At 42.7% G+C, this 26,028-nt stretch overlaps 2 protein-coding genes across 5 annotated transcripts in view; one reads left to right on the top strand and one right to left on the bottom strand.

The window, feature by feature from the left end:
* Positions 1-11,094, top strand: part of pphln1 (periphilin 1) — a 29,596-nt gene extending 18,502 nt beyond the window's left edge. For 2 of the 3 annotated variants that reach the window (XM_061961456.2, XM_061961457.2), the window contains exons 9-10: positions 5,545-5,685; positions 10,525-11,094. In XM_061961456.2, coding sequence (XP_061817440.1) covers positions 5,545-5,685; positions 10,525-10,797 — 414 coding nt within the window. In that variant the 3' untranslated portion in view covers positions 10,798-11,094. The other variant, XM_061961458.2, reaches the window with a different exon arrangement.
* A 93-nt stretch (positions 11,095-11,187) lies between these two features.
* The window catches only part of LOC133606950 (prickle-like protein 1), an 80,693-nt gene continuing 65,852 nt past the window's right edge, over positions 11,188-26,028 (bottom strand). For both annotated transcript variants that reach the window (XM_061961431.1, XM_061961430.1), the window contains exons 3-8: positions 25,402-25,515; positions 17,004-17,141; positions 14,222-14,425; positions 13,958-14,144; positions 12,872-13,822; positions 11,188-12,790 (exon numbers count right to left, since the gene is read on the bottom strand). In XM_061961431.1, the coding sequence (XP_061817415.1) occupies positions 11,865-12,790; positions 12,872-13,822; positions 13,958-14,144; positions 14,222-14,425; positions 17,004-17,141; positions 25,402-25,515 (2,520 nt within the window). In that variant the 3' untranslated portion in view covers positions 11,188-11,864. The remainder of the gene's footprint in view (positions 12,791-12,871; positions 13,823-13,957; positions 14,145-14,221; positions 14,426-17,003; positions 17,142-25,401; positions 25,516-26,028) is intronic.

Raw genomic sequence — 26,028 nt, 5'->3', positions numbered from 1 at the left:
AAAAAAAAAAACTTTACTGTTCTTAAAGACGCTGTATATTGACTGGAGCAGCTTTGTAAATAATCGCTTTGCCTATATCGCCCATCCCCATCATTGCAGCTGGAGGTTAAATGGAATCAGATGTGACCGTCTCGGCCACCCAGAAGTGAAGACGCTAAACACATTAGCCAGACTCATAACTTTATCATTGGATCTTGGCCACAAAGCTAAAAGAAGGCTCCCTATGGAACATGAGTTGGACGACTGCTTCCTGGTCTGACTGGATGGGATTGCGCGTTCTTTAAAGCCATTACTCTGCATGAGAAATGAGAGAATGCAACATGGATGACTGGTCCTTTTCTGCAGGAACCACGCTATGAAGGTCCCACCTCTCCAAATGGCGTACTCCCACTAGGCCAGGGGTCGGCAACCCGCGGCTCCGGAGCCGCATGTGGCTCTTTGATCACTCTGATGCGGCTCAGCTGCATACTTGCCGACCCCTTCCGGATTTCATTACCTCTCGCAGAAATCTCCTGGGATTAATATTCTCAGATTTTCACCCTTACAATGATAATAGGGGCGTGCTGTGATGGTACAGCATTTAGCGCCCTCTACAAACTACATAAATAGCGTGCCAACCCAGCCTCTTGTTATATGCATCTTCTGCTTGCACACGTAAGTGACAGCAAGGCATACTTGGTCAACAGCCACACAGGTTACACTGACGGTGGCCATATAAAACAACTTTAACACTCTTACTAATAATGCGCCACACTTTGAACCAAAACCAAACAAGAATGACAAACACATTTCGGGAGAACATCTGCACCTTAACACAACATAAACACAACATAACAAATACCCAGAATCCCATGCAGCCCTGACTCTTTCGGGCTACGTCATACACCCCCCCCCACCCTCACACCCCCTCTGTGCGTCGGTTGAGGTGGGCGGGGTTTGGTAGCGGGGGTGTATAATGTAGCCCGGAAGGGTTAGGGCTGCATGGGATTCTGGGTATTTGTTCTGTTGTGTTACGGTGCAGATGTTCTCCCGAAATGTGTTTGTCATTCTTGTTTGGTGTGGGTTCACAGTGTGGCGCATTATTAGTAAGAGTGTTAAAGTTTTTTATACCGCCACCGTCAGTGTAACTTGTGTGGTTGTTGACCAAGTATGCATTGCTGTCACTTACGTGAGCAAGCAGAAGCCCCATACAATGTGTGGCTGGGCTGGCACGCTGGTTGTAGTGGGCGCTAAATGCTGTACCATCACGGCACGTTCGCAAGTATACAGGTAAAAGCCAGTAAATTAGAATATTTTGAAAAACTTGATTTATTTCAGTAATTGCATTCAAAAGGTGTAACTTGTACATTATATTTATTCATTGCACACAGACTGATGCATTCAAATGTTTATTTCATTTAATTTTGATGATTTGAAGTGGCAACAAATGAAAATCCAAAATTCCGTGTGTCACAAAATTAGAATATTACTTAAGGCTAATACAAAAAAGGGATTTTTAGAAATGTTGGCCAACTGAAAAGTATGAAAATGAAAAATATGAGCATGTACAATACTCAATACTTGGTTGGAGCTCCTTTTGCCTCAATTACTGCGTTAATGCGGCGTGGCATGGAGTCGATGAGTTTCTGGCACTGCTCAGGTGTTATGAGAGCCCAGGTTGCTCTGATAGTGGCCTTCAACTCTTCAGCGTTTTTGGGTCTGGCATTCTGCATCTTCCTTTTCACAATACCCCACAGATTTTCTATGGGGCTAAGGTCAGGGGAGTTGGCGGGCCAATTTAGAACAGAAATACCATGGTCCGTAAACCAGGCACGGGTAGATTTTGTGCTGTGTGCAGGCGCCAAGTCCTGTTGGAACTTGAAATCTCCATCTCCATAGAGCAGGTCAGCAGCAGGAAGCATGAAGTGCTCTAAAACTTGCTGGTAGACGGCTGCGTTGACCCTGGATCTCAGGAAACAGAGTGGACCGACACCAGCAGATGACATGGCACCCCAAACCATCACCCAACCATGCAAATTTTGCATTTCCTTTAGAAATCGAGGTCCCAGGGTCTGGAGGAAGACAGGAGAGGCACAGGATCCACGTTGCCTGAAGTCTAGTGTAAAGTTTCCACCATCAGCGATGGTTTGGGGTGCCATGTCATCTGCTGGTGTCGGTCCACTCTGTTTCCTGAGATCCAGGGTCAACGCAGCCGTCTACCAGCAAGTTTTAGAGCACTTCATGCTTCCTGCTGCTGACCTGCTCTATGGAGATGGAGATTTCAAGTTCCAACAGGACTTGGCGCCTGCACACAGCGCAAAATCTACCCGTGCCTGGTTTACGGACCATGGTATTTCTGTTCTAAATTGGCCCGCCAACTCCCCTGACCTTAGCCCCATAGAAAATCTGTGGGGTATTGTGAAAAGGAAGATGCAGAATGCCAGACCCAAAAACGCAGAAGAGTTGAAGGCCACTATCAGAGCAACCTGGGCTCTCATAACACCTGAGCACTGCCAGAAACTCATCGACTCCATGCCACGCCGCATTAACGCAGTAATTGAGGCAAAAGGAGCTCCAACCAAGTATTGAGTATTGTACATGCTCATATTTTTCATTTTCATACTTTTCAGTTGGCCAACATTTCTAAAAATCCCTTTTTTGTATTAGCCTTAAGTAATATTCTAATTTTGTGACACACGGAATTTTGGATTTTCATTTGTTGCCACTTCAAATCATCAAAATTAAATGAAATAAACATTTGAATGCATCAGTCTGTGTGCAATGAATAAATATAATGTACAAGTTACACCTTTTGAATGCAATTACTGAAATAAATCAAGTTTTTCAAAATATTCTAATTTACTGGCTTTTACCTGTAGTTGCCCTGAAATTCGTAGTCTGCCGGGAAAATCGGGAGGGTTGAAAAGTATGACGCTGTCAAGCGGCATTCATATAAAACCCGCGGGCCGCACTAACATTCAATTTTCACATTAAGGTGTGGGCCGCGTGTCTGAGACCCCTGGTTTATAAATAGCACAAAGCAAAAAAAAACTTTGTATGCAGTGTTATTTCATGTTAAATTTCAAAAGATTTTTGTGGCTCCCATTGTTTTCTTTAATTTGTGAAACTGGTCAAAATGGCTCTTTGACTGGTAAAGGTTGCCGACCCCTGCACTAGGCCAATAATACAGGGCTTGATCCCACTTTATACATCAAGTTTTAATGTTTCCAACAGGACTGCAGGCTCTTTTTTTGCCTGGGTTTTACACGGTGCCATCGTCTAATTTGCATAATTGGCCATGACCAACGTTCCCTCTAAGGTGCGCACCGCTCACGCGTCCTCTGCGCACAGCAAATGAATGCCGCGCAGGAAATCAAAAATCCCATCTGAACTCTAAACGAAATAAACACATTACAATTGATTCTGTATGATTTTGCAATGCAACTCTGTGAGAGACAGGTGACAACAAGAGTGGCCCCAATGAATAAAACAATCTTTGTCAACACAGTTCAATTATCGTCTGTCGAGACACTTTACGGACAGGAATTCCATCAATCACTTTATTGAGCAAAAACCACACCAAAAACATGAGTAAAAAAAAAAATGTTATCTATAAAAACTGGTAATTTTCTGTCATACAAACCAGGCTTAAACCAACGTTATCATCCGTCGTTTCAACAGAAGCCGCTTGCTCTGTCTCACCTGCACCAACACAAGCACTCATGGCACTTAGCTAGTGCTGCATTTATGGCCACACAAAAAGTCGGACAACCCCAACGCCACACAATGTGTAAATGCCAGGTTGTAACACAATCAGATGTGTGCTTATTTTAATGCCATTTATTAAGAATGTTAATCTAAGGATATTATTCATGAAATATTGTCACTAGATTTCATAAATGCTAATAAAAAGATATATTTTACAGACATAAAGTTACAGGAACTAAATGTAATTTCTGAAAGGGGTAACATTTCTTTTAAAGGCAGGACCCGCCCGCAGCCAGACATACAATACTAGCACATAGGTCATGAAAAATATGTTTTTTTGTTATTGTCATTGCAAAAGGGCAAAATCACTTATATCAGAAAATTATTTTAATAAAACATTTAAATTGTTAGGTTTGGGACAGGTGTGACGCTGGTGTAGCCACAGTGTGCACGTCTGATGTTGCTCACATGGGCTCCACTGAATGCTCAGGGAGTTTGTGCGTTTGCTCACACACATGAAAAATTAGAGGGGACATTGGCCATGACACACATGCATGTCATTTTTTGAAAAAGTAAGAAGTTATTCGTATTTAAAGGAAAAACCTTTTTGTTATTACTAAAGATGCACAATGTTTTTTCTTCAAGCCAATACTGACATGCCTCTCAGTTTGAGCATTTGTATGACTACGCCCTTACCCGCAGTGTTTGATCTCGGCCATGTTCTGGGGGCACAAACCCATAACCTTTTGACAGGACGAAAGGCCTGTCTTGTGCATACACTAATGGCCCCCCCAGCCGCAGAGTCAGCACACACGCCAGCAAGGTTTCTGCAGCCATCCTACATCGAACACACCAAAAGTCCGATTGTGTGCCAGCGTTTTCGAACCGTGCATGAGCTGAATGGTCACCAAAAGGTTTTAGTGTTGCATAAAACAATGAAATGACCTAATGATGGATTATTACGGTCTGTAAGGACTAAGACAAGTCTGAGATCCACAGCAGATGATATGGAAGAGACCAGTTTTCTGGCCAAGTACAGTAATTTCTGAGAACTTGTAAAATATGTATCGCTGTCCTAAGGTAGCTTAGTACCACATCATTTCTGAAACTGTAGATCAAAGTCTCCCCTCTTTTTAATTTGTCATCTTGGGTGGTGCCAGTCGGTGTAATAAAGGATTCTGACAGGGATATTTTTTTCATTCTGGACAACAAGGCTATGGAATTGCACAACCACACACACACTGAACTTCTCGTTGGCATAGCCTCGGGAAGAAAACTGGAATAGATTCCCAACCGCTTGGAATATCTTTCCCCAGTCATCTATAGAACTAATGTGATTCTCTCCATAGCCCGATTCATTGAATGTATAAGTAGACTTCAGTCATGGCTGGGTGGGTCGCTCCCTGGCCTTCAATCTTGTATGTTGTCAGGAAACGAGGAGGATTGGAAGTTGGCTCCGTTTCTTACAATTGCTTTTTCTCTTGGCTTTCATAACTAGCTTTCAGCCCACCTATTGCGTTGAAAATGGCTGCATTGTACTGTCTTGTAGACCAGGAAACCAAAGAGTCCAAATGAAGGCGTGCACTTGTATATTATTGGCACATGAAGAGGCAAACCTTAATAAACTGCGAAGCAAAATTTCGCTGTGCAATGAAGATAATTGGGAGACAAGAATGCAAAATGTTACCAAAATTACGACCGCAGCGACATTAAATATGATTTTGTTGCTTCCAGGCATGCTAATGCGCCAACTGTCTTGTGTGTTGTGTGCAGCGAGAAGTTCATTGTTCAGTCATTTTAAATTAACGTTTAAAAAGGAATAACGGCATCATAAACGTTTTTCTTCCTCCTTTTTAGGAAGAGAACCATCCGCCTGAAGGGGAAAAAGAGCAGCCATCAGTGGCTCCCGTCACAGAGGAGAGTCCGACGGCGTCCACAGACAAATTTCAACAGCGACGATCGCTGGCAATCGCAGCTAAAGTCCAGGAGATTGAAAAGGTATGCAATAGACCCAGGTGGGAAAAGTTGTATTAGTATCTCAAGTTAACTGTAATATGATAAATACCTTATTAGTACTGTATTTACTATAGTACATGTTGCAACCACAACTACAGGTAAAAGCCAGTAAATTAGAATATTTTGAAAAACTTGATTTATTTCAGTAATTGCATTCAAAAGGTGTAACTTGTACATTATATTTATTCATTGCACACAGACTGATGCATTCAAATGTTTATTTCATTTAATTTTGATGATTTGAAGTGGCAACAAATGAAAATCCAAAATTCCGTGTGTCACAAAATTAGAATATTACTTAAGGCTAATACAAAAAAGGGATTTTTAGAAATGTTGGCCAACTGAAAAGTATGAAAATGAAAAATATGAGCATGTACAATACTCAATACTTGGTTGGAGCTCCTTTTGCCTCAATTACTGCGTTAATGCAGCGTGGCATGGAGTCGATGAGTTTCTGGCACTGCTCAGGTGTTATGAGAGCCCAGGTTGCTCTGATAGTGGCCTTCAACTCTTCTGCGTTTTTGGGTCTGGCATTCTGCATCTTCCTTTTCACGATACCCCACAGATTTTCTATGGGGCTAAGGTCAGGGGAGTTGGCGGGCCAATTTAGAACAAAAATACCATGGTCCGTAAACCAGGCACGGGTAGATTTTGCGCTGTGTGCAGGCACCAAGTCCTGTTGGAACTTGAAATCTCCATCTCCATAGAGCAGGTCAGCAGCAGGAAGCATGAAGTGCTTTAAAACTTGCTGGTAGACTGCTGCGTTGACCCTGGATCTCAGGAAACAGAGTGGACCGACACCAGCAGATGACATGGCACCCCAAACCATCACTGATGGTGGAAACTTTACACTAGACTTCAGGCAACGTGGATCCTGTGCCTCTCCTGTCTTCCTCCAGACTCTGGGACCTCGATTTCTAAAGGAAATGCAAAATTTGCTTTCGTCAGAAAACATGACTTTGGACCACTCAGCAGCAGTCCAGCTGGTGTCGGTCCACTCTGTTTCCTGAGATCCAGGGTCAACGCAGCCGTCTACCAGCAGGTTTTAGAGCACTTCATGCTTCCTGCTGCTGACCTGCTCTATGGAGATGGAGATTTCAAGTTCCAACAGGACTTGGCGCCTGCACACAGCGCAAAATCTACCCGTGCCTGGTTTACGGACCATGGTATTTCTGTTCTAAATTGGCCCGCCAACTCCCCTGACCTTAGCCCCATAGAAAATCTGTGGGGTATTGTGAAAAGGAAGATGCAGAATGCCAGACCCAAAAACGCAGAAGAGTTGAAGGCCACTATCAGAGCAACCTGGGCTCTCATAACACCTGAGCAGTGCCAGAAACTCATCGACTCCATGCCACGCCGCATTAACGCAGTAATTGAGGCAAAAGGAGCTCCAACCAAGTATTGAGTATTGTACATGCTCATATTTTTCATTTTCATACTTTTCAGTTGGCCAACATTTCTAAAAATCCCTTTTTTGTATTAGCCTTACACAATATTCTAATTTTGTGACACACGGAATTTTGCATTTTCATTTGTTGCCACTTCAAATCATCAAAATTAAATGAAATAAACATTTGAATGCATCAGTCTGTGTGCAATGAATAAATATAATGTACAAGTTACACCTTTTGAATGCAATTACTGAAATAAATCAAGTTTTTCAAAATATTCTAATTTACTGGCTTTTACCTGTATGTGCTCTCAAAACTTAGACTGTTTCTCTCTACACAAAAAAAGTATTTTAACATTTAAAGTTAATAAATGACCTAATTTCCCAGGATCTTCCTATTGACTCTTGTAAATCTCTAATAAGACTCCCTGACTGGAATAATTGCTCATTCTGCCGAACAATAACATGGTTTAAACTGTTCCCCACAGTGTTTCTGGAAACACTTGGCCCATGCCCCCTCGAACATGAACATTATATACATAAAAAGTTGCAATACAAATACAGTTGACCAGGGCATAGCTCTGTGCATACAATAAACTGAGAGGTCGAGAGAGTTAAAACCACCCCGGGGCTGGAAGTCCCAGCTCGACTGGCCTATCTAATGAGGGCCCTTCCTGCAGGAGCGAGCGCTACCGCTGCTTTACTGGGACCATTAAACCTGGAGCAGCGTACACTGCGCGCTTGCACCAAGCTGCGCCTCAAAAGCCTACAGGCGCTTGTAACATAGTTGCTGACGCTGCAGATTCGGGCCTGTTTTATAGCCTTCTTTCCAGCCCATCTGTGTGTACCTCTCATTTCGTCGGGGGTTTTATTTAAAAGACACGCTCATTTGAAGAAGTGATTATTACTTCCTCAAATGTTCAGTTCATAAATATACGCTCCCAACACCTAAAGTAACCATGCATTTTTCATAATTCCACACCCTGCCTACAGAATACTCATTTTCAGAATGTCATACTTCCCAATAGTGCAGGGGTCGGCAACCTTTACCAGTCAAAGAGCCATTTTGACCAGTTTCACAAATTATAGAAAACAATGGGAGCCGCAAACATTTTTGGAGATTTTAAATGAAATAACACCGCATACAATTTTTTTTTTTTTGCTTCTGTGCTATGTATAAACCAGGTGTCTCAGACACGCTGCCCACACCTTTATGTGGAATTTGAAAGCTGGTGCGGCACGCGGGTTCTAAATGAATGGCGCTGGTCAGTGTCATAGCAACCACTACAGCCAGCGTGCCTGATCAGCCACACGTTATATGGGGCTTCCGCTTGCTCACGTAGGTGACAGCAAGGCATACACAGGTCACACTGATGGTGGCGGTATAAAAAAACAAAAAACTTTAACACTCTTACTAATAATGCGCCACACTGTGAACCCACACCAAACAAGAATGACAAACAAATTTCGGGAGAACATCTGCACCGTAACACAACATAAACACAACAGGACAAATACCCAGAATCCCACTTCCGGGATACATTATACCCCCCCCCCCCCCCCCCCCCCCAACAAACCCCGCCCACCTCAACCGACGCACAGAGGGGTGGGGGCGGGGTTTGGTGGTAGCAGGGGTGTATAATGTAGCCCGGAATCATGGGATTCTGGGTCTTTGTTCTGTTGTGTTTATGTTGTGTTAAGGTGCAGATGTTCTCCCGAAATGTGTTTGTCATTCTTGTTTGGTTTTGGTTCAAAGTGTGGCGCATTATTAGTAAGAGTGTTATGACCACCGTCAGTATAACCTGTGTGGCTGTTGAGCAAGTATGCCTTGCTGTCACTGAGCAAGCAGAAAATAAATATTGTATAACAAGTGTCGGGCTGGCACGCTGTTAATACAGATTGTAGAGGGCGCCAAATGTTGTACCATCATGGCACGCCCTTATTATAGCCATAAGGGTGAAAATCGGTGAATATTAATCCCGGGAGTTTTCTGCGAGAGGCACTGAAATCCGGAAGTCTCACGGGAAAATTGGGGGGTTCAGCAAGTAAGCTGCTGAGCCGCATCAGAGTGATCAAAGAGCCGCATGCGGGTTGCCGACCCCTGCAATAGTGTGTCATTTTCTCAGGTGAAGTTAACTCTGTAATCACAACTTTCTCGCTGTGAATGGCTTCATGCCAAAGTGGCTCGCAAAGTAGACAAACTAAGCAGCCACAAAATTGGCTACCATTCCTTTCCCATAATTCAAAGATTATATAGCTGTAGTAACCTTCCCCCTTCCCCTTCATTTTGGATTATTTGTGGTTGGTAGCCGGCACTCACTTCGCACCAGTTTGACAAGTGTGCTGGGATTGTTTGGTTTTTCCAATCTGGTCTAGCCATCTCGCCTTAACACAGTTACTCCTCCAAAGAACCTAAACTTGTCGTTCAGATTTTGAAACTGAGCTTTCCATCGTCAGCCCAACATCATGGTGGCCTGTGTCTATGTAGCCTTCAAATCAGCCTCACTGAAATTGTACCTCAAGTCTTTCATTAAGTTGACTTTGGTTCTGGCGTGGTAAGCAATACACCAGATCACGTTGTAGTCCTCACGTTCCACGCTCTGACACGAAAGGGTGTTTGATTTCATTTGTTGCACATTCTAAATATATTTTGGCTACCAGGCAGAAGTACAGACATTTTAGACCGTCCTTTGTTTTGGCTTCAAAGGTGGAAGCAGATCAGATTGCTCTCTTTCTAAAATTGGGTAGGAGAGCCGTCACGCTTTGACGCTCACGTGTACTCCAGCTTCGTTTTAATCTACAGTCACAATCCAATTTACAGAAGACTACTTCACTCTGTTGTCTGCCCCACCCGGAGTCAAGAACAGCTCTTTTCCTTCCTGTTTGGATAACAGGGAAAGTCATTTATCATACAGAAGGGGTATTTTTAGCTCATTGTTTCTGGGGTCTACTTTCCCTGTATTCAGATGTGCTTTGATCATGCTTGATTGGATACTTCCTGAGATCCTTCAACATACGGAATGTGGTCATCCCCTTCTTCTGGACCAATGAAAGAAGGCACCTACTGACGTATTTTGGATGTTCCTGTAAAATTTTAAACAATGGTGGCCCGAAGACAAAAGCCAAGCTGCTGTTTTATCAGAACTGGAAACCATTTTGTCTGGAAAGGATGGCCCTTTGAGTCTTTAAGTAAAGTATTTGAATTGCTTCTTGTCTTGCCTTCTACAATATAAAGTGCATTTGAAGGAACACGAGAACACCACCATGTTCAGCCTTGGGACTGTTGAAGCGTGCATGGTGAAGGATAAAGCAGGAGGAAAGAATCTTCCCTAAACTCAGGAGTTTCCATCACAGAGCATCCGAATTTGTACAAAGCTGATTTATTCCTAAAAATGCAGACAATACATTCTATATTCCCTGTTGACTCCCAGGTGTACCGCCAGGACTGTGAAACATTCGGGATGGTGGTGAAGATGTTGGTCGCAAAAGATCCCAACCTGGAGAAGCAGCTTCAAGTCCCTCTCAGGGAGAACCTCGGGGAGATCCGCGAACGTTGCCTTGAGGATGTCAAACACTTTATCGGCGAACTGGACGAGGCAATACGGCAGCCGGAAACCCTCGCTTGTGACTCAGCCACGCCTTCTGCTACCCAGAGCAGTCAGAAACCTTCAAAGACAGCAGCCAATCACAGCTTGATTTACTGACGAACAGGTCTCATAGAACATTGCAGGATTCATTTTTGACCACGGTGGACCGATTGAAAGCATTCTGGATCACTGGACACATGTTGGATTTCCGGGATTTACACTTTCTTTCCAGCACGGGTGTGGGGGTTAACTGGTTAACCAGTGTTAGTTTTGAATCAAGAAGTAATTTTTTTACCTTTCAGTGTTCTGTGTTGAAAGTGTCTGAAATCTACCGGTAAAATATATGTGTGTAATATCTTCAGTTGGAGATTATCAATGTGCATTCTGCCATTTTTCAAATAAATAAATACTTGTTTTGTTGTACGTTTGTGTCATTTTGTGGAAGGCGTGCATTTGATGCTGCAAATTACACACATCGTTGCAAAACCTGGAGGAAGTACAACTATGCAGCTTTGCAAAAAATATTTTATTACAAGCTTCTTTGCAATACTAGGCATATAACTGGTTATGACACAACAGGTGTGGTGAATATTTGGAATGAATATAGGTAGACTTTACATATTTTGTTGCAGCAGATGCTGGCACTGGACCGTGCAGAACACCGTTGAAGAAATGGCACCTTGGTTAAACTATGAACAAGGTCTACAGTAATTGCTTACAGTCACAGCTGGGATTTTCTTCAAATATCACTTATTTAAACCACCAATATAAAGATAGTTTTACAATTTTAACTTAGTATATACAGTCATTTATACTATTATTCATTAAATAATTGTCTTGTTAGTTTCTCAGTCTACTATTCTCCACCTCTGTGACTGTACTCATGTATATCTGCACAACCTAAGCATTTCAAAAAACAAAACCTTAATCTACCTTTTTTGTCTCCACAAAATTCCAAAGGCCTTTCTGCAGCTTGAGCATCACATTAAAACAATTTAAAATGAATTTACACATTTAGGACTATACAGATTCTATTTTGTCATTGCCACATTTAAACACTCAGATAAATGTTAGCTTAATTACAACTGAACATAGTTTTTAAACCTGTACAAAACATTTAATCAATCTAAAAAATAAAACACTTTGTTTTGTGCACCTTCTAGTCTGAATGCAGCCTGTGTGCTTTAGGAGATAATACAGTTTTTGGAGCGGTGGCTCTTTCTGCGACCAGTCTTAGAGCCACGACTTTGGGATGCCAGGGCGGTGACCCTCGGGTAGTCCTCGGCATAGTAGCGCACAGGGGGCCGCGGCTGGGGTATAGGTTGACCCAGGAAGTATCCCTCTTCCTCGGAATCTGATGACGATGACGAGCAAGTGGAACACCACTCATCCTCATCTTTGTACAGACTCATGAAATGCTCAACCCGAGGGTCTCCATGAGCTGGCCCCTGAAACATACACTCTGACCTGGTTTGAGAGTAGGCCAGAGGCTGTCCTGAAGAGGGATGTCGAGGGTCGACAGGATTCTGTCGGTTCTGTCGATAGGGTCTTTGCGCCTTTTCCAGAGGTACCGCATTAAGAGCAATGTCCGAATGGGTTTTGCGACTCCTGTGGTGCTTACTGTGGTGGTGATGCTGTCTGTTGCGCCCATGGTGACTAGATGGGCGGCTTCTGTCCTTTCCTGCCTCATGCGAGTATGCCCTTCGCTGTGGCCTCTCGCTCATGGGATGCATTCTAAGATTGACCTCAAAACCATTGTTGTATCCGTTGTCCACAGTGTCTTCTGTGAACTTGACCATCTGAGGAGGCCTGGACTGTGACTTGGTCCTCCTCAGAGCAGGTGCATGGACAAAGGGAGATGGTGGCGTTTCGGAATGAGAGTACAGTGAGCGAAGCATTCCCCTTGCTGCTAGGTCTACCTCTTGTCCTTTCTCCTGTTCTGCCTTCTCCATATGAAGGTTGAGAGAGTTGGTACTGTGATGAAGATGGGATGAATTAAAGGTCCCCATGTTGCTCATTTTCTCACTGCCATCTCCCACCAAATGATCCTGCACTGCATGAAGAGAGTAAATCATTGGTCTCTCCCTGCGATCTCCGTCAACTGATGCACCTAAGGGATCAAACATTTGTTATCAAGGCATTTTCACTAAAAAAAGAATGGAAATTAAAAACAAAAGTATATTTTCCTTACCAGTGATGTTTGACAGCGCTATGGAGTCCGTAGAGTCTCCAACACCCTGCCCTGCCTTCCTCAGTTCATCAGCAATACATTCCAATGTATCTTGGTACCACTGCCTATTGTCTGGCCACTGAGCATGTTTTCCTTGGTCCTGATCCTGGTCCAACTCTAGCTCTTGAATCTTTCTTGCGCTGGCCGGTCCGGGATGACTTCCATACGCTGAGTCTCCTAGCCCATCCTGTGACTGGGCCCAGTACATTTCGGGAAGATGCTTCTTGCTGATGAGACCAGGGCTATGGTTGTTGGTTCGGGATGGGTTAGAAGTCTGGCTCTGTGTGGGACTGGTGGGGGTAGGAGAACAGGCAGTGATTCCAAGGGTGTCAGGCTTTAGCCAAGGGTCAGAAACGCTTACAAGACGGTTTCTGTCATGAATGGGACTTGGAGATTTTAGGGATCGCTGATGATTGTGGTGTAACATTTCTTGGTCACCAAACTTCAGTAGGAGCTGAGTCATATAGTCCTCATGTTGGGCCCATTCCTCTGGATCCTCGTCCCCTCCGACATCCTGCTCTTCACGATCCCTCCAGAACTGTTCTTCATCCAGTCCTAAATGGGAAAGCTTTTGCCCAACAATATCCACATCCCCGTCAACTTCACATGCAGAGACAGTGGTAGAGGCGTTTAAGACTTGTGACTGTCTCCACTGCTCTGAAGGTCTGCTGCTCTTCCCCATGCGGACGCTGCGCCGGGATTCACGAGAGCGAGCAGACTGGAAAGCGGAGTCGGACGAGTCAGAGGCGTGGATATCCTCTCCTTGGCTGCAGGCTTTTGAACAGTAGATGCTCCCTTGCTTTGGAAGGAAAGGACAGCCGAGCAGGGAGGTCTTACACTGGGCACAGGAAAAGCACTCGTCTGTGGCGTGCCAGTGTCCACCTTCGTAGGTCATTTGAGCATGGTCCACTCCTGTAGGATAAGAGTGAAAAAAGGTACATTGAATAAGAAAGTGAAGGATATCTGCAACGAAAGTGTTATCACTTCTCTATCAGGCATGTTTAATCCTTAGCTGTTGAGCCTTCAATCTAGATTTGATTGGTTTACCTATATTTTCGCCACAAGCCTCACAGTACTCCGCATACAGCGATTCAAAACAGCCACAGCAGTAGGGCCGGCCATCTTTCATGATGTAGCGTTGCCCCCCTAACATCGTCTCGCACTCAAAGCAGGCAAAGTGCTTCATGTGCCAGTGACGACCCTCCGCCTCAGTACACTCATCTGATAAAATAATCTACAGGAGCAAAGCACACAAACTGTTAGTAAAACAGGAAAAAAGGACCGTAGATGACATGTGTACCTGCTGCTTACCTCATCACATGAAGAACATCTTGGCTTAAGGAGCTCAGCGTGGTGTCTCCCACAGAGGATCTTGCCATTTTGATAGAAATAGATCAGGTCCACAAGCAACTCTTGACATGTGGCGCACACAAAGCATGCTGGGTGCCAGCAGGGGCTCGATCCAGCTCTGGAGGCAAAAATGGCCATCTCCCCTCCACTGATGCCATCTCCACACTGGAAAACATATGTCACATATTCAATTCCCCACTGTAAGCATCTTGTTAATGCAGTGGCTTACAGTTAAGACCCTGTAACTCAGGTTGTAATATGGCCAAATCTGTTCTTAAGTACTGTATGTTCAATTTGTGGTCGGATAACATTTCAAAATAGACGTGTTGATGCCTGTTACGCTTAAGCAATGCAACGCCAGCCAAAGAGAGATGCCATTGGCATGCGTGATGCAGTAGAGAACTGTAAAGCGCACAACCATGAAGACAGAAATGACATGTTGTCTTGTAAATAAGAAATGTAAAACAATGCTTTTTAGGTTAATACTTGTTCTATAAGAAACACCCCCCTAATTAAATAGTAGTGAAAACTGCACTAGTAATTTCTTATTATTTCTTGAGCCAAAACAGAACCCACCGGCTTTGTCTTGAGTTGACAAAGATCGTATGACTCCGCAGAGATCGCCAAAGGCATGTCTGAAGGCACAATCACAGGGCTTTATTTAACCCAGAAGACAGCGATAGCATTGCGTGCCCAGCTGTTTGCCATTATTACAAGAGTGGACAGACCGGGGCCTTGGCTTAGGGATGTCCCTGAGAACGACAGCAACCGGAGCCTCATATTTGTATGTGAACATGTGTGCAGTCATGGGCATGGGTATACTCAACCATGTGGCTTGTGAGTATGACACTATGGATTGGTGACAGTGTGGCATTTCCTCTACGGATTAGTGTTTGTCGCTACTTCTCAACATATGATGTTTGTTAGCATGTGTTTGGGGCGGGGACCTGCTTTCGACATTGCTGACATAGCCAAGCTGAGGATGTGCTTTCCTCTTTGTTAAGAGCTTAGTGTTGAAGGGACCTTTTTAATAAGGATATCTTGCAAGTGATTGTTGTGCTAAAGGAGATGATTGCATCCGTACAGAGACTTTGTTTGTTAGTTATTGCACAATATTTGAATTTCCACAGAACTTCATGGATGAACTCCAACTATTGGATAGTGGTCCAAATGAAGGTTGTTCGCGCTTGGCAGGGTTCTTATAAATACCAATCCACGTGTCATTCTTACATACACTCGTCCGCCGCCACATTGTGCTTCAAATATGCGGCTGCACTACATCACAGATTAAAAAAAAAAAAAAAGCATATTTTTTTACCTAAATTAAGTGTTAAATTCATACCGTATTTTCCGCACCATAAGGCGCCCTGGGTTATAAGCCGCGCCTTCAATGAACGGCATATTTCAAAACTTTGTCCACCTATAAGCCGCCCCGTGTTATAAGCCGCATCTAACTGCGCTAAAGGAATGTAAAAAAAACAGTCAAATAGGTCAGTCAAACTTTAATAATATATTAAAAACCAGCGTGATGTGGGCGCGCATGGAATCGTATATCAACATGGACAGAGCTGCGTGAAAAAAGCCACCCGGCCTCTTCGCGTAAACTTAAACTTACCTTAACCACTCGCTCATCTTTTCTTCATCCATCCCTTCGAGTTAGCTTTTATGATGACGCCGGCTGGAAAGGTCTCTTTTGGCAAGGTCTTCCTTTTGAATATCACCATGGGTGGAAGTTTCTGGCCATTAGCATGGCAAGCTAGAACCACAGTGAAGGATGACTTCTCATTCCCTGTGGTGCGAATATTCACCGTACGTGCTCCCGTTGTATCCACAGTGCGGTTCACAGGAATATCAAAAGTCAGTGGAACCTCGTCCATGTTGATAATGTTCTCTGGCCGGATCTTTTTTCAGCTATCTTGTTTTTACAATATGCACGGAAAGTAGCCAGCTTTTCTTGAAAGTCTTTAGGCAGTTGCTGTGAAATAGTAGTCCGTGTGCGGATGGAGAGATTGCGTCTTTTCATGAACCGGAAACCTGTTGCTTAGTAGGAGCCATTTTGTGGTCTTTACAGATGTAAACACACAAAGGAAACGTAATATCCGAGCGCTTCTTCTTCTTCTTCTACGGGGGCGGGTGGTTGCTTACAGTAGAAGAAGAAGCGCTTCCTGTTCTATGGGGGCGGGTGCTTACCTTGGCGGTTGCTTGCATAGAAGAAGAAGCACTTCCTCTTCTACGGGGAAAAAAGATGGCGGCTGTTTACCGTAGTTGCGAGACCGAAACTTTATGAAAATGAATCTTAATATTAATCCATATATAAAGCGCACCGGGTTATAAGCCGCACTGTCAGCTTTTGAGTAAATTTGTGGTTTTTAGGTGCGGCTAATAGTGCGGAAAATACGGTACCCAGGATAAACGGGGGGACGACTGTACCTTGACTGATTTTGCAGCATTTCAAGACCAGAAAGGTAAACCTGAAGCAGTTGTAGATTGTTGGCAAGACAATTCTTCTCAGGGCGCTGACTTTACTGCTCGGTTTGCGCACAAGATTTCCCTCGCTTCCTCAAAGTAATGAGGGGGGATTTATTTGCGAGTTCCAAACTACATCAGCCAATCAGACGAGCTTAAGATATAAATAGTGCGCCCCTTGGTTTTTATGCCTGATGGCTACATGAGCACTTAATGACCTCTTTGTGAGTGTGTGTGTGTGTGTGTGTGTGTGTGTGTGTGTGGTCGTGCTACCTACATTTTGGCAGCGTGTGTGTTGCAGAGCTCGGGGCAGGATCTTGGGCATTCCCCTCCCGAGTGCCTCTCTCTTCCGCTGGTCGCTGAACACGTGAAGCTCCCTTTTCTCCTCCTCTGTCAGAGATTGGCAGTAACGAACCTGCTCGAGACAGAAGTGTTTTTTTGTTTGCCAAAAAGGGAAAAAAAGAAAAAAAAAAGTAGTTTGTTTGAAAAATCATCTACCCAAAGCTTTTGTTGAAAGGATGGCATGGGCGAGACGTAAAGCCCTTGCTTGTGTTTAGAGACGGTGATTAATGCCTGGATAAAAGACATGCTGGTGCACTTTCTCCCTCCCTGACCACAGTTACGCAAGGAATTCTCCTCAATCACCAACAAACATTATAAAACCGGCCCGTTAAACGTTATGTTTACACAGAGACCACCTCAGTCGGACGGAGCCCCTCCTGTGTCCTGATAAAGCCCCGCGCCCTATCTTCTAATGTCAACTCTTATCAGCGCAGATGTGAAAGGAGTGCTGCGCTACGCACCATAAAGCTGCTGGCCATTGTTCTGTTTGTGTTAGTCTAAGCTGCTGACGTTTTATTGCACCGCTTTCTCTGATTGAGTCATGCCATTTTTTCCTTTAAATTAGGAAAAGCTCGGAGTGAAGTTCCGTCATGCCAAAGACCAGAGGTGGGTAGTAACGCGCTACATTTACTCCGTTACATCTACTTGAGTAACTTTTGGGATAAATTGTACTTCTAAGAGTAGTTTTAATGCAACATACTTTTACTTTTACTTGAGTATATTTATAGAGAAGAAACGCTACTTTTACTCCGCTACTTTTATCTACATTCAGCTCGCTACTCGCTACTAATTTTTATCCATCTGTTAATGCACGCTTTGTTTGTTTTGGTCTGTCAGACAGACCTTCATAGTGCCTGCGTTTCAACAAATACAGTCACTGGTGACGTTCACTCCGTTCCACCAATCAGATGCAGTCACTGGTGACGTTGGACCAATCAAACAGAGCCAGGCGGTCACATGACCTGACTTAAACAAGTTGAAAAACGTATTCGGGTGTTACCATTTAGTGGTCAATTGTACGGAATATGTACTGTACTGTGCAATCTACTAATAAAAGTTCCAATCAATCAATCAAAAGTGTGAAGGAAAAAAGACCCTTTTTTATTTCAACCGTACATCCCGTCAAAAGCCTAAAGACTGACTGCACAGTTCCTGTCTTCACAATAAAAGTGCCGCTCCATCGCGCCTGCGCTTTCAAAACAAGAGTCTCCGAAAGCCAGCGCAAACAAGCTAGCAAGCTACGGAGTTTGCCGCCAATGTATTTCTTGTAAAGTGTATAAAAACGAACATGGAAGCTGGACAAATAAGATGCCAAAAACCAACCACTTTCATGTGGTATTAGACAGAAAGGAGGAACTTTTTTTCTCCTCCATTTGAAAACGTGGACGTTATCATCACTACTGTCTGATTACAATCAATGCAAGTCATCAGAATCAGGTAATACACCAACTTATATTCTTGTCTTCATGAAAGAAAGGAATCTATATGTGTTAAACATGCATGTATATTCATTAAAACACCTTTAACATGTAAACAAAAACGGCAAAATAAATAAATATAAATTATATACTGTATATATCAATGTATGTATATATATATATATATATATATATATATATATATATATATATATATATATATATATATATATATATATATATGTGTATATATATATATATGTGTATATATATATATATGTATATATATATATGTGTATATATATATATATGTATATATATATATATATATATATATATATATATATATATATATGTGTGTGTATATATATATATATATATATATATATATATATATATATATGTGTGTGTGTGTGTTTATAAATATATATATATGTTTGTGTGTATATATGTATATATATGATATGTGTGCGTATGTTACTCATCAGTTACTCAGTACTTGAGTAGTTTTTTCACAACATACTTTTTACTTTTACTCAAGTAAATATTTGGGTGACTACTCCTTACTTTTACTTGAGTAATAAATCTCTAAAGTAACAGTACTCTTACTTGAGTACAATTTCTGGCTACTCTACCCACCTCTGCCAAAGACTATAAAAATGGGACCCATTATCATACCTGCCAACTACTCCGGTTTTCCCGTAATTAGTACAAATTTCATCAACTTATTCCGGGTTACGGTTGCAGTGATAAAAAATAAGTTTTTTCATTAATTAATTTTATTTATTTTTTTTTAAGTTTTATTCACGAAATCGCGTAACAACAATGACAATCGACACTGCTTCCCGTAACTTCCTATCGAGCCATTCCGAATGCCAAGAGCGAGGCTATTTATAGCACCGCTGCCAAGCACGAGGCACCAGTTGCCATTGTTTCCAAACGAGCGAACGATCATGGAATCAGCCGGAGAAAAATCGCAAACGAGTCTTAAACCGAAAAGAAAACTGCAGTCATTCCGTGAAGAATATTCAAAAGCCTATCCGGGAATAATTATCCGTTCCAAAAAGGGTGAAAACTATGCAAATTGCACCTTGTGCAGACAAGATTTTTCGATCGGACACGGAGGAATTAGCGATGTAAAAGACCACGTTGGGACAAAAAAACACAAGTCTAATGCCGTTGCTAGCGATACAAGTGGAAAACTTTCAACGTTTTTCGGATTTTAGCCACAAAAAGGTAATGACACCAATGTTATCTATTGGAATTGTTTAGTACTGTTATACTGTTAAAAGTGTTTATACTATTTATGCTTTCAAGTCCAAGTTGAAGAAATCTTGTTAAATGTTGACAGCAGAACTACCAAAATACAGAAGTATGTCCTTAATATTTTTGCAGTGCTATTTCTGTTGAAAAGTTCAAATGATTACATTAGAGATGTGATGTTCTTGGCCCTGCACTCTTTAGTATTTACATGCTGCCGCTAGGCGACATCATACGCAAATACGGTGTTAGCTTTCATTGTTATGCTGATGACAGCCAACTCTACATGCCCCTAAAGCTGACCAACACGCCGGATTGTAGTCAGCTGGAGGCGTGTCTTAATGAAATTAAACAATGGATGTCCGCTAACTTCTTGCAACTCAACGCCAAGAAAACGGAAATGCTGATTATCGGTCCTGCTAAACACCGACATTTATTTAATAATACCACCTTAACATTTGACAACCAAACAATTACACAAGGCGAATCAGTAAAGAATCTGGGTATTATCTTCCACCCAACTCTCTCCTTTGAGTCACACATTAAGAGTGTTACTAAAACGGCCTTCTTTCATCTCCGTAATATCGCTAAAATTCGTTCTATTTTATCCACTAGCGACGCTGAGATCATTATTCATGCGTTCGTTACGTCTCGTCTCGACTACTGTAACGTATTATTTTGGGGTCTCCCTATGTCTAGCATTAAAAAATTACAGTTGGTACAAAATGCGGCTGCTAGACTTTTGACAAGAACAAGAAAGTTTGATCATATTACGCCTATACTGTATATACCTTTATATACATATATACATATATATATATATACTGGCTCACCTGCACTGGCTTCCTGTGCACTTAAGAAGTGACTTTAAGGTTTTACTACTTACGTATAAAATACTACACGGTCTAGCTCCGTCCTATCTTGTCGATTGTATTGTACCATATGTCCCGGCAAGAAATCTGCGTTCAAAGAACTCCGGCTTATTAGTGATTCCCAGAGCCCAAAAAAAGTCTGCGGGCTATAGAGCGTTTTCTATTGGGGCTCCAGTACTATGGAATGCCCTCCCGGTAACAATTAGAGATGCTACCTCAGTAGAAGCATTTAAGTCCCATCTTAAAACTCATTTGTATACTCTAGCCTTTAAATAGACCCCCTGTTGGACCAGTTGATCTGCCGTTTCTTTTCTTTTCTCCTCTGCTCCCCTTTTCCTTGAGGGGGGGGGGGCACAGGTCCGGTGGCCATGGATAAAGTGCTGGCTGTCCAGAGTCGGGACCCGGGGTGGACCGCTCGCCTGTGCATCGGCTGGGAACATCTCTACGCTGCTGACCCGTCTCCGCTCGGGATGGTGTCCTGCTGGCCCCACTATGGACTGGACTCTTACTATTATGTTGGATCCACTATGGACTGGACTCTCACAATATTATGTCAGACCCACTCAACATCCATTGCTTTCGGTCTCCCCTAGAGGGGGGGGGGTTACCCACATATGCGGTCCTCTCCAAGGTTTCTCATAGTCATTCACATCGACGTCCCACTGGGGTGAGTTTTTCCTTGCCCGTATGTGGGCTTTGTACCGAGGATGTCGTTGTGGCTTGTGCAGCCCTTTGAGACACTTGTGATTTAGGGCTATATAAATAAAGATTGATTGATAAAGATTGATGTGCCACTTTTCAAGTGTCTGATGGCTTCAATTAATTTTCATAAATTTTTCATATTTTGAATTCTTTTGAAAGGCTTACAAAAAAACGACATTTGAATTGTAATTCCATGCTATTGACAGGACTATTAATTTTAATGAAGTTAGCTTACCATGTTTACAGTATGATCATTGTGATAGAAATGTGAATTTTAGGCACAGAATATTTTTGACAATTGAACAAGGCAGTAGATTATACAAGCTTGGACAGAAAGTTAATAATGACACCAATTTTTTTTTAATGGAATTGTTTAGTACTGTTTTACCATTTGTTTACTGTAAAAAGTGTTTATACTTTCAATGAACAAATTGAAGTCTTGTGAAAGGTTGACAGGATAACTGGCATTAACTGTCAAAATCATTTCAAACTATTGAAGTTAGCTTACAGAATAAACATGTCAATCAACCCATATGATTTTTGCTGTAATATTTTTGTTTTGAAAAGTCACTGTGACTGATAGAAAAGTGATGGTTTTAGCAACATTTTAACCTGTCTGAATGCAATCAATCATTTTGCTTCGGGGGGCGAAGTGAACCCCCCACCAGGACTTTGTCCTGGACCTACCGGGGCCTGTGGCCCCTGGACCCTGGCTACTAGGTTTTTCTGATTTCAAAAGTTGGCAGGTATGCATTATTTCCCAGCATCAAGGGTTGGAATTGGGGGTTAAATCACCCAAAATATAGACTAGACTACTGCAACGCACTTCCATACCTGCCAACTTTTGAAATCAGAAAAACCTAGTAGCCAGGGTCCAGGGGCCGCAGGCCTCGGTAGGTCCAGGACAAAGTCCTGGTGGGGGGTTCAGGCTGCAATACATCCAGAATAGTGCTGCTAGGATCCTGATGAGAGTGCGGAAATACGACCATATCACACCAACTCTCAAATCCCTTCACTGGCTTCCTGTTCCCCTCAGGATTGAATTCAAAGTCTCCCTAGTAACCCACCAGTGCCTCCATGGAAATGCTCCCCTCTACCTCAAATAACTACTCACCCCCAAATCCTCCACACAACTAACCTCCTCCAACCTCCGAGGACAAAGCTACGAACAATGCTCCGCCGCTACCAGTCTGTGGAACGCTCTCCCTGACCACCTGAGGGCACCACAGACTGTGGATGCTTTTAAAAAAGGCTTAAAAACTCTTCTTTTTTTTTAAAAAAGCCTTTTTTTTTTTTTTTTTAGATATATATGCATACTAGTTTTAGCTATTTGGCTGTTCTAGTTTTTATTTTTATTTATTTTTTATTATCTTTTTTTTTTTTAATACATTGTTTACTCCAGTGTTTTTCAACGTTTTTTGAGCGAAGGCACGTTTTTTGCGTTGAAAAAATTCGGAGGCACGCCACCAGCAGAAATCATTAAAAAAACGAAACACGGTTGACAGTAAAAAGTTTAAAGTCAATTGTTGGGTATGACTTTAAAGCATAACCAAGCGTGCATCAACGTTGCTCTTGTCTCAAAGTAGGTGTACTGTCACCACCTGTCACATCACGCCCTGACTTATTTGGACTTTTTTGCTGTTTTCCTGTGTGTAGTGTTTTACTTCTTGTCTTGCGCTCCTAATTTGGTGGCTTTTTCTCTTTTTTTGGTATTTTCCTGTAGCAGTTTCATGTCTTTCTTGACCGCTATTCCCCACACCTGCTTTGTTTTAGCAATCAAGAATATTTCAGTTGTTTTTATCCTTCTTTGTGGGGACATTGTTGATTGTCATGTCATGTTCGGATGTACTTTGTGGACGCCGTCTTTGCTCCACAGTAAGTCTTTGCTGTCGTCCAGCATTCTGTTTTTGTTCACTTTGTAGCCAGTTCAGTTTTAGTTTTCTTCTGCATAGCCTTCCCTAAGCTTCAATGCCTTTTCTTAGGGGCACTCACCTTTTGTTTATTTTCGGTTTAAGCATTAGACACCTTTTTACCTGCACGCTGCCTCCCGCTGTTCCCGACATCTACAAAGCAATTAGCTACCGGCTGCCATCTACTGATATGGAAGAGTATTACATGGTTACTCTGCCGAGCTCTAGACAGCACAGACACTCAACAACACATACAGGTAAAAGCCAGTAAATTAGAATATTTTGAAAAACTTGATTTATTTCAGTAATTGCATTCAAAAGGTGTAACTTGTACATTATATTTATTCATTGCACACAGACTGATGCATTCAAATGTTTATTTCATTTAATTTTGATGATTTGAAGTGGCAACAAATGAAAATCCAAAATTCCGTGTGTCACAAAATTAGAATATTACTTAAGGCTAATACAAAAAAGGGATTTTTAGAAATGTTGGCCAACTGAAAAGTATGAAAATGCATGTACAATACTCAATACTTGGTTGGAGCTCCTTTTGCCTCAATTACTGCGTTAATGCGGCGTGGCATGGAGTCGATGAGTTTCTGGCACTGCTCAGGTGTTATGAGAGCCCAGGTTGCTCTGATAGTGGCCTTCAACTCTTCTGCGTTTTTGGGTCTGGCATTCTGCATCTTCCTTTCCACAATACCCCACAGATTTTCTATGGGGCTAAGGTCAGGGGAGTTGGCGGGCCAATTTAGAACAGAAATACCATGGTCCGTAAACCAGGCACGGGTAGATTTTGCGCTGTGTGCAGGCGCCAAGTCCTGTTGGAACTTGAAATCTCCATCTCCATAGAGCAGGTCAGCAGCAGGAAGCATGAAGTGCTCTAAAACTTGCTGGTAGACGGCTGCGTTGACCCTGGATCTCAGGAAACAGAGTGGACCGACACCAGCAGATGACATGGCACCCCAAACCATCACTGATGGTGGAAACTTTACACTAGACTTCAGGCAACGTGGATCCTGTGCCTCTCCTGTATTCCTCCAGACTCTGGGACCTCGATTTCCAAAGGAAATGCAACATTTGCATGGTTGGGTGATGGTTTGGGGTGCCATGTCATCTGCTGGTGTCGGTCCACTCTGTTTCCTGAGATCCAGGGTCAACGCAGCCGTCTACCAGCAAGTTTTAGAGCACTTCATGCTTCCTGCTGCTGACCTGCTCTATGGAGATGGAGATTTCAAGTTCCAACAGGACTTGGCGCCTGCACACAGCGCAAAATCTACCCGTGCCTGGTTTACGGACTATGGTATTTCTGTTCTAAATTGGCCCGCCAACTCCCCTGACCTTAGCCCCATAGAAAATCTGTGGGGTATTGTGAAAAGGAAGATGCAGAATGCCAGACCCAAAAATGCAGAAGAGTTGAAGGCCACTATCAGAGCAACCTGGGCTCTCATAACACCTGAGCAGTGCCAGAAACTCATCGACTCCATGCCACGCCGCATTAACGCAGTAATTGAGGCAAAAGGAGCTCCAACCAAGTATTGAGTATTGTACATGCTCATATTTTTCATTTTCATACTTTTCAGTTAGCCAACATTTCTAAAAATCCCTTTTTTGTATTAGCCTTAAGTAATATTCTAATTTTGTGACACACGGAATTTTGGATTTTCATTTGTTGCCACTTCAAATCATCAAAATTAAATGAAATAAACATTTGAATGCATCAGTCTGTGTGCAATGAATAAATATAATGTACAAGTTACACCTTTTGAATGCAATTACTGAAATAAATCAAGTTTTTCAAAATATTCTAATTTACTGGCTTTTACCTGTAATGTGCAGACTATAATTACTAGTTTGCAAAAAATATTTTTAACCCAAATAAGTGAAACTAGATGATCTCCCACGGCACACCAGACTGTATCTCACGGCACACTAGTGGTTGAAAAACACTGGTTTACTCAATGTAAAGTGCTTTTTACAAATAAAATCTATTATTATTATAAAAATGATTCCCGGGCGTGGCCACCGCTGCTGCCCACTGCTCCCCTCACCTCCCAGGGGGTGAACAAGGGGATGGGTCAAATGCAAAGGACACATTTCACCACACATAGTGTGTGTTTGTGACAATCATTGCTACTTTAACTTTAACTTTGAGTTCAAGGCTTTACCTCGTTGTCGTGAGGCGGCAGCTGGTAGAGCAGTTGTCGGATCCGATGTTTCTCGCCAGAGCTGTTCACGTACGGCACTTTGTCCTCCGGCAGGCAGGAGAAATACATCTGGACCTGCAGAGGCAAGAAGTTTGGTAGTTTAGAGTCTTGCAAATATTACACTTTGGAATAAATTGGAAGACGCGAGAAGCAAATATGGAATCAATGAATGGATAAAGGCTGCTACTGTGTGTGTGTGTGTGTGTGTGTGTGTGTGTGTGTGTGTGTGTGTGTGTGTGCACGTGCCCTTATTTTTCGATTTGGCGGTCCAAACATGTCAATCTTGATCCCGTCACAAGCAAGCGACTGTGAAATCTCTGTGGACATGCGAGAGAGAGCACTGTTTGCTTAACCCGTTTCCCACTGAAAGTATAAAATGTTTACGTCTTCCGAGATTTGTACGGGGAAAAGACGCAACAATAATATACAGACGAGCTGTTAGCTACGGCCACAAGCGAAGCCGTGTAGTTGTAGAGCGCGGGTGTCAAACTCAAGGCCCCCGCGGGGGGTCAGATCTGGCTTGTCATGTCATTTATGTGGCAATCAAAAATATGGAAATAATAAGGCACTTTCTGGCTAAATGTATTT

Source organism: Nerophis lumbriciformis, linkage group LG05 (genome assembly GCF_033978685.3).
Source record: "Nerophis lumbriciformis linkage group LG05, RoL_Nlum_v2.1, whole genome shotgun sequence".
NCBI lineage: Eukaryota > Metazoa > Chordata > Actinopteri > Syngnathiformes > Syngnathidae > Nerophis > Nerophis lumbriciformis.
This window is presented reverse-complemented; position numbering and strand designations above follow the sequence as displayed.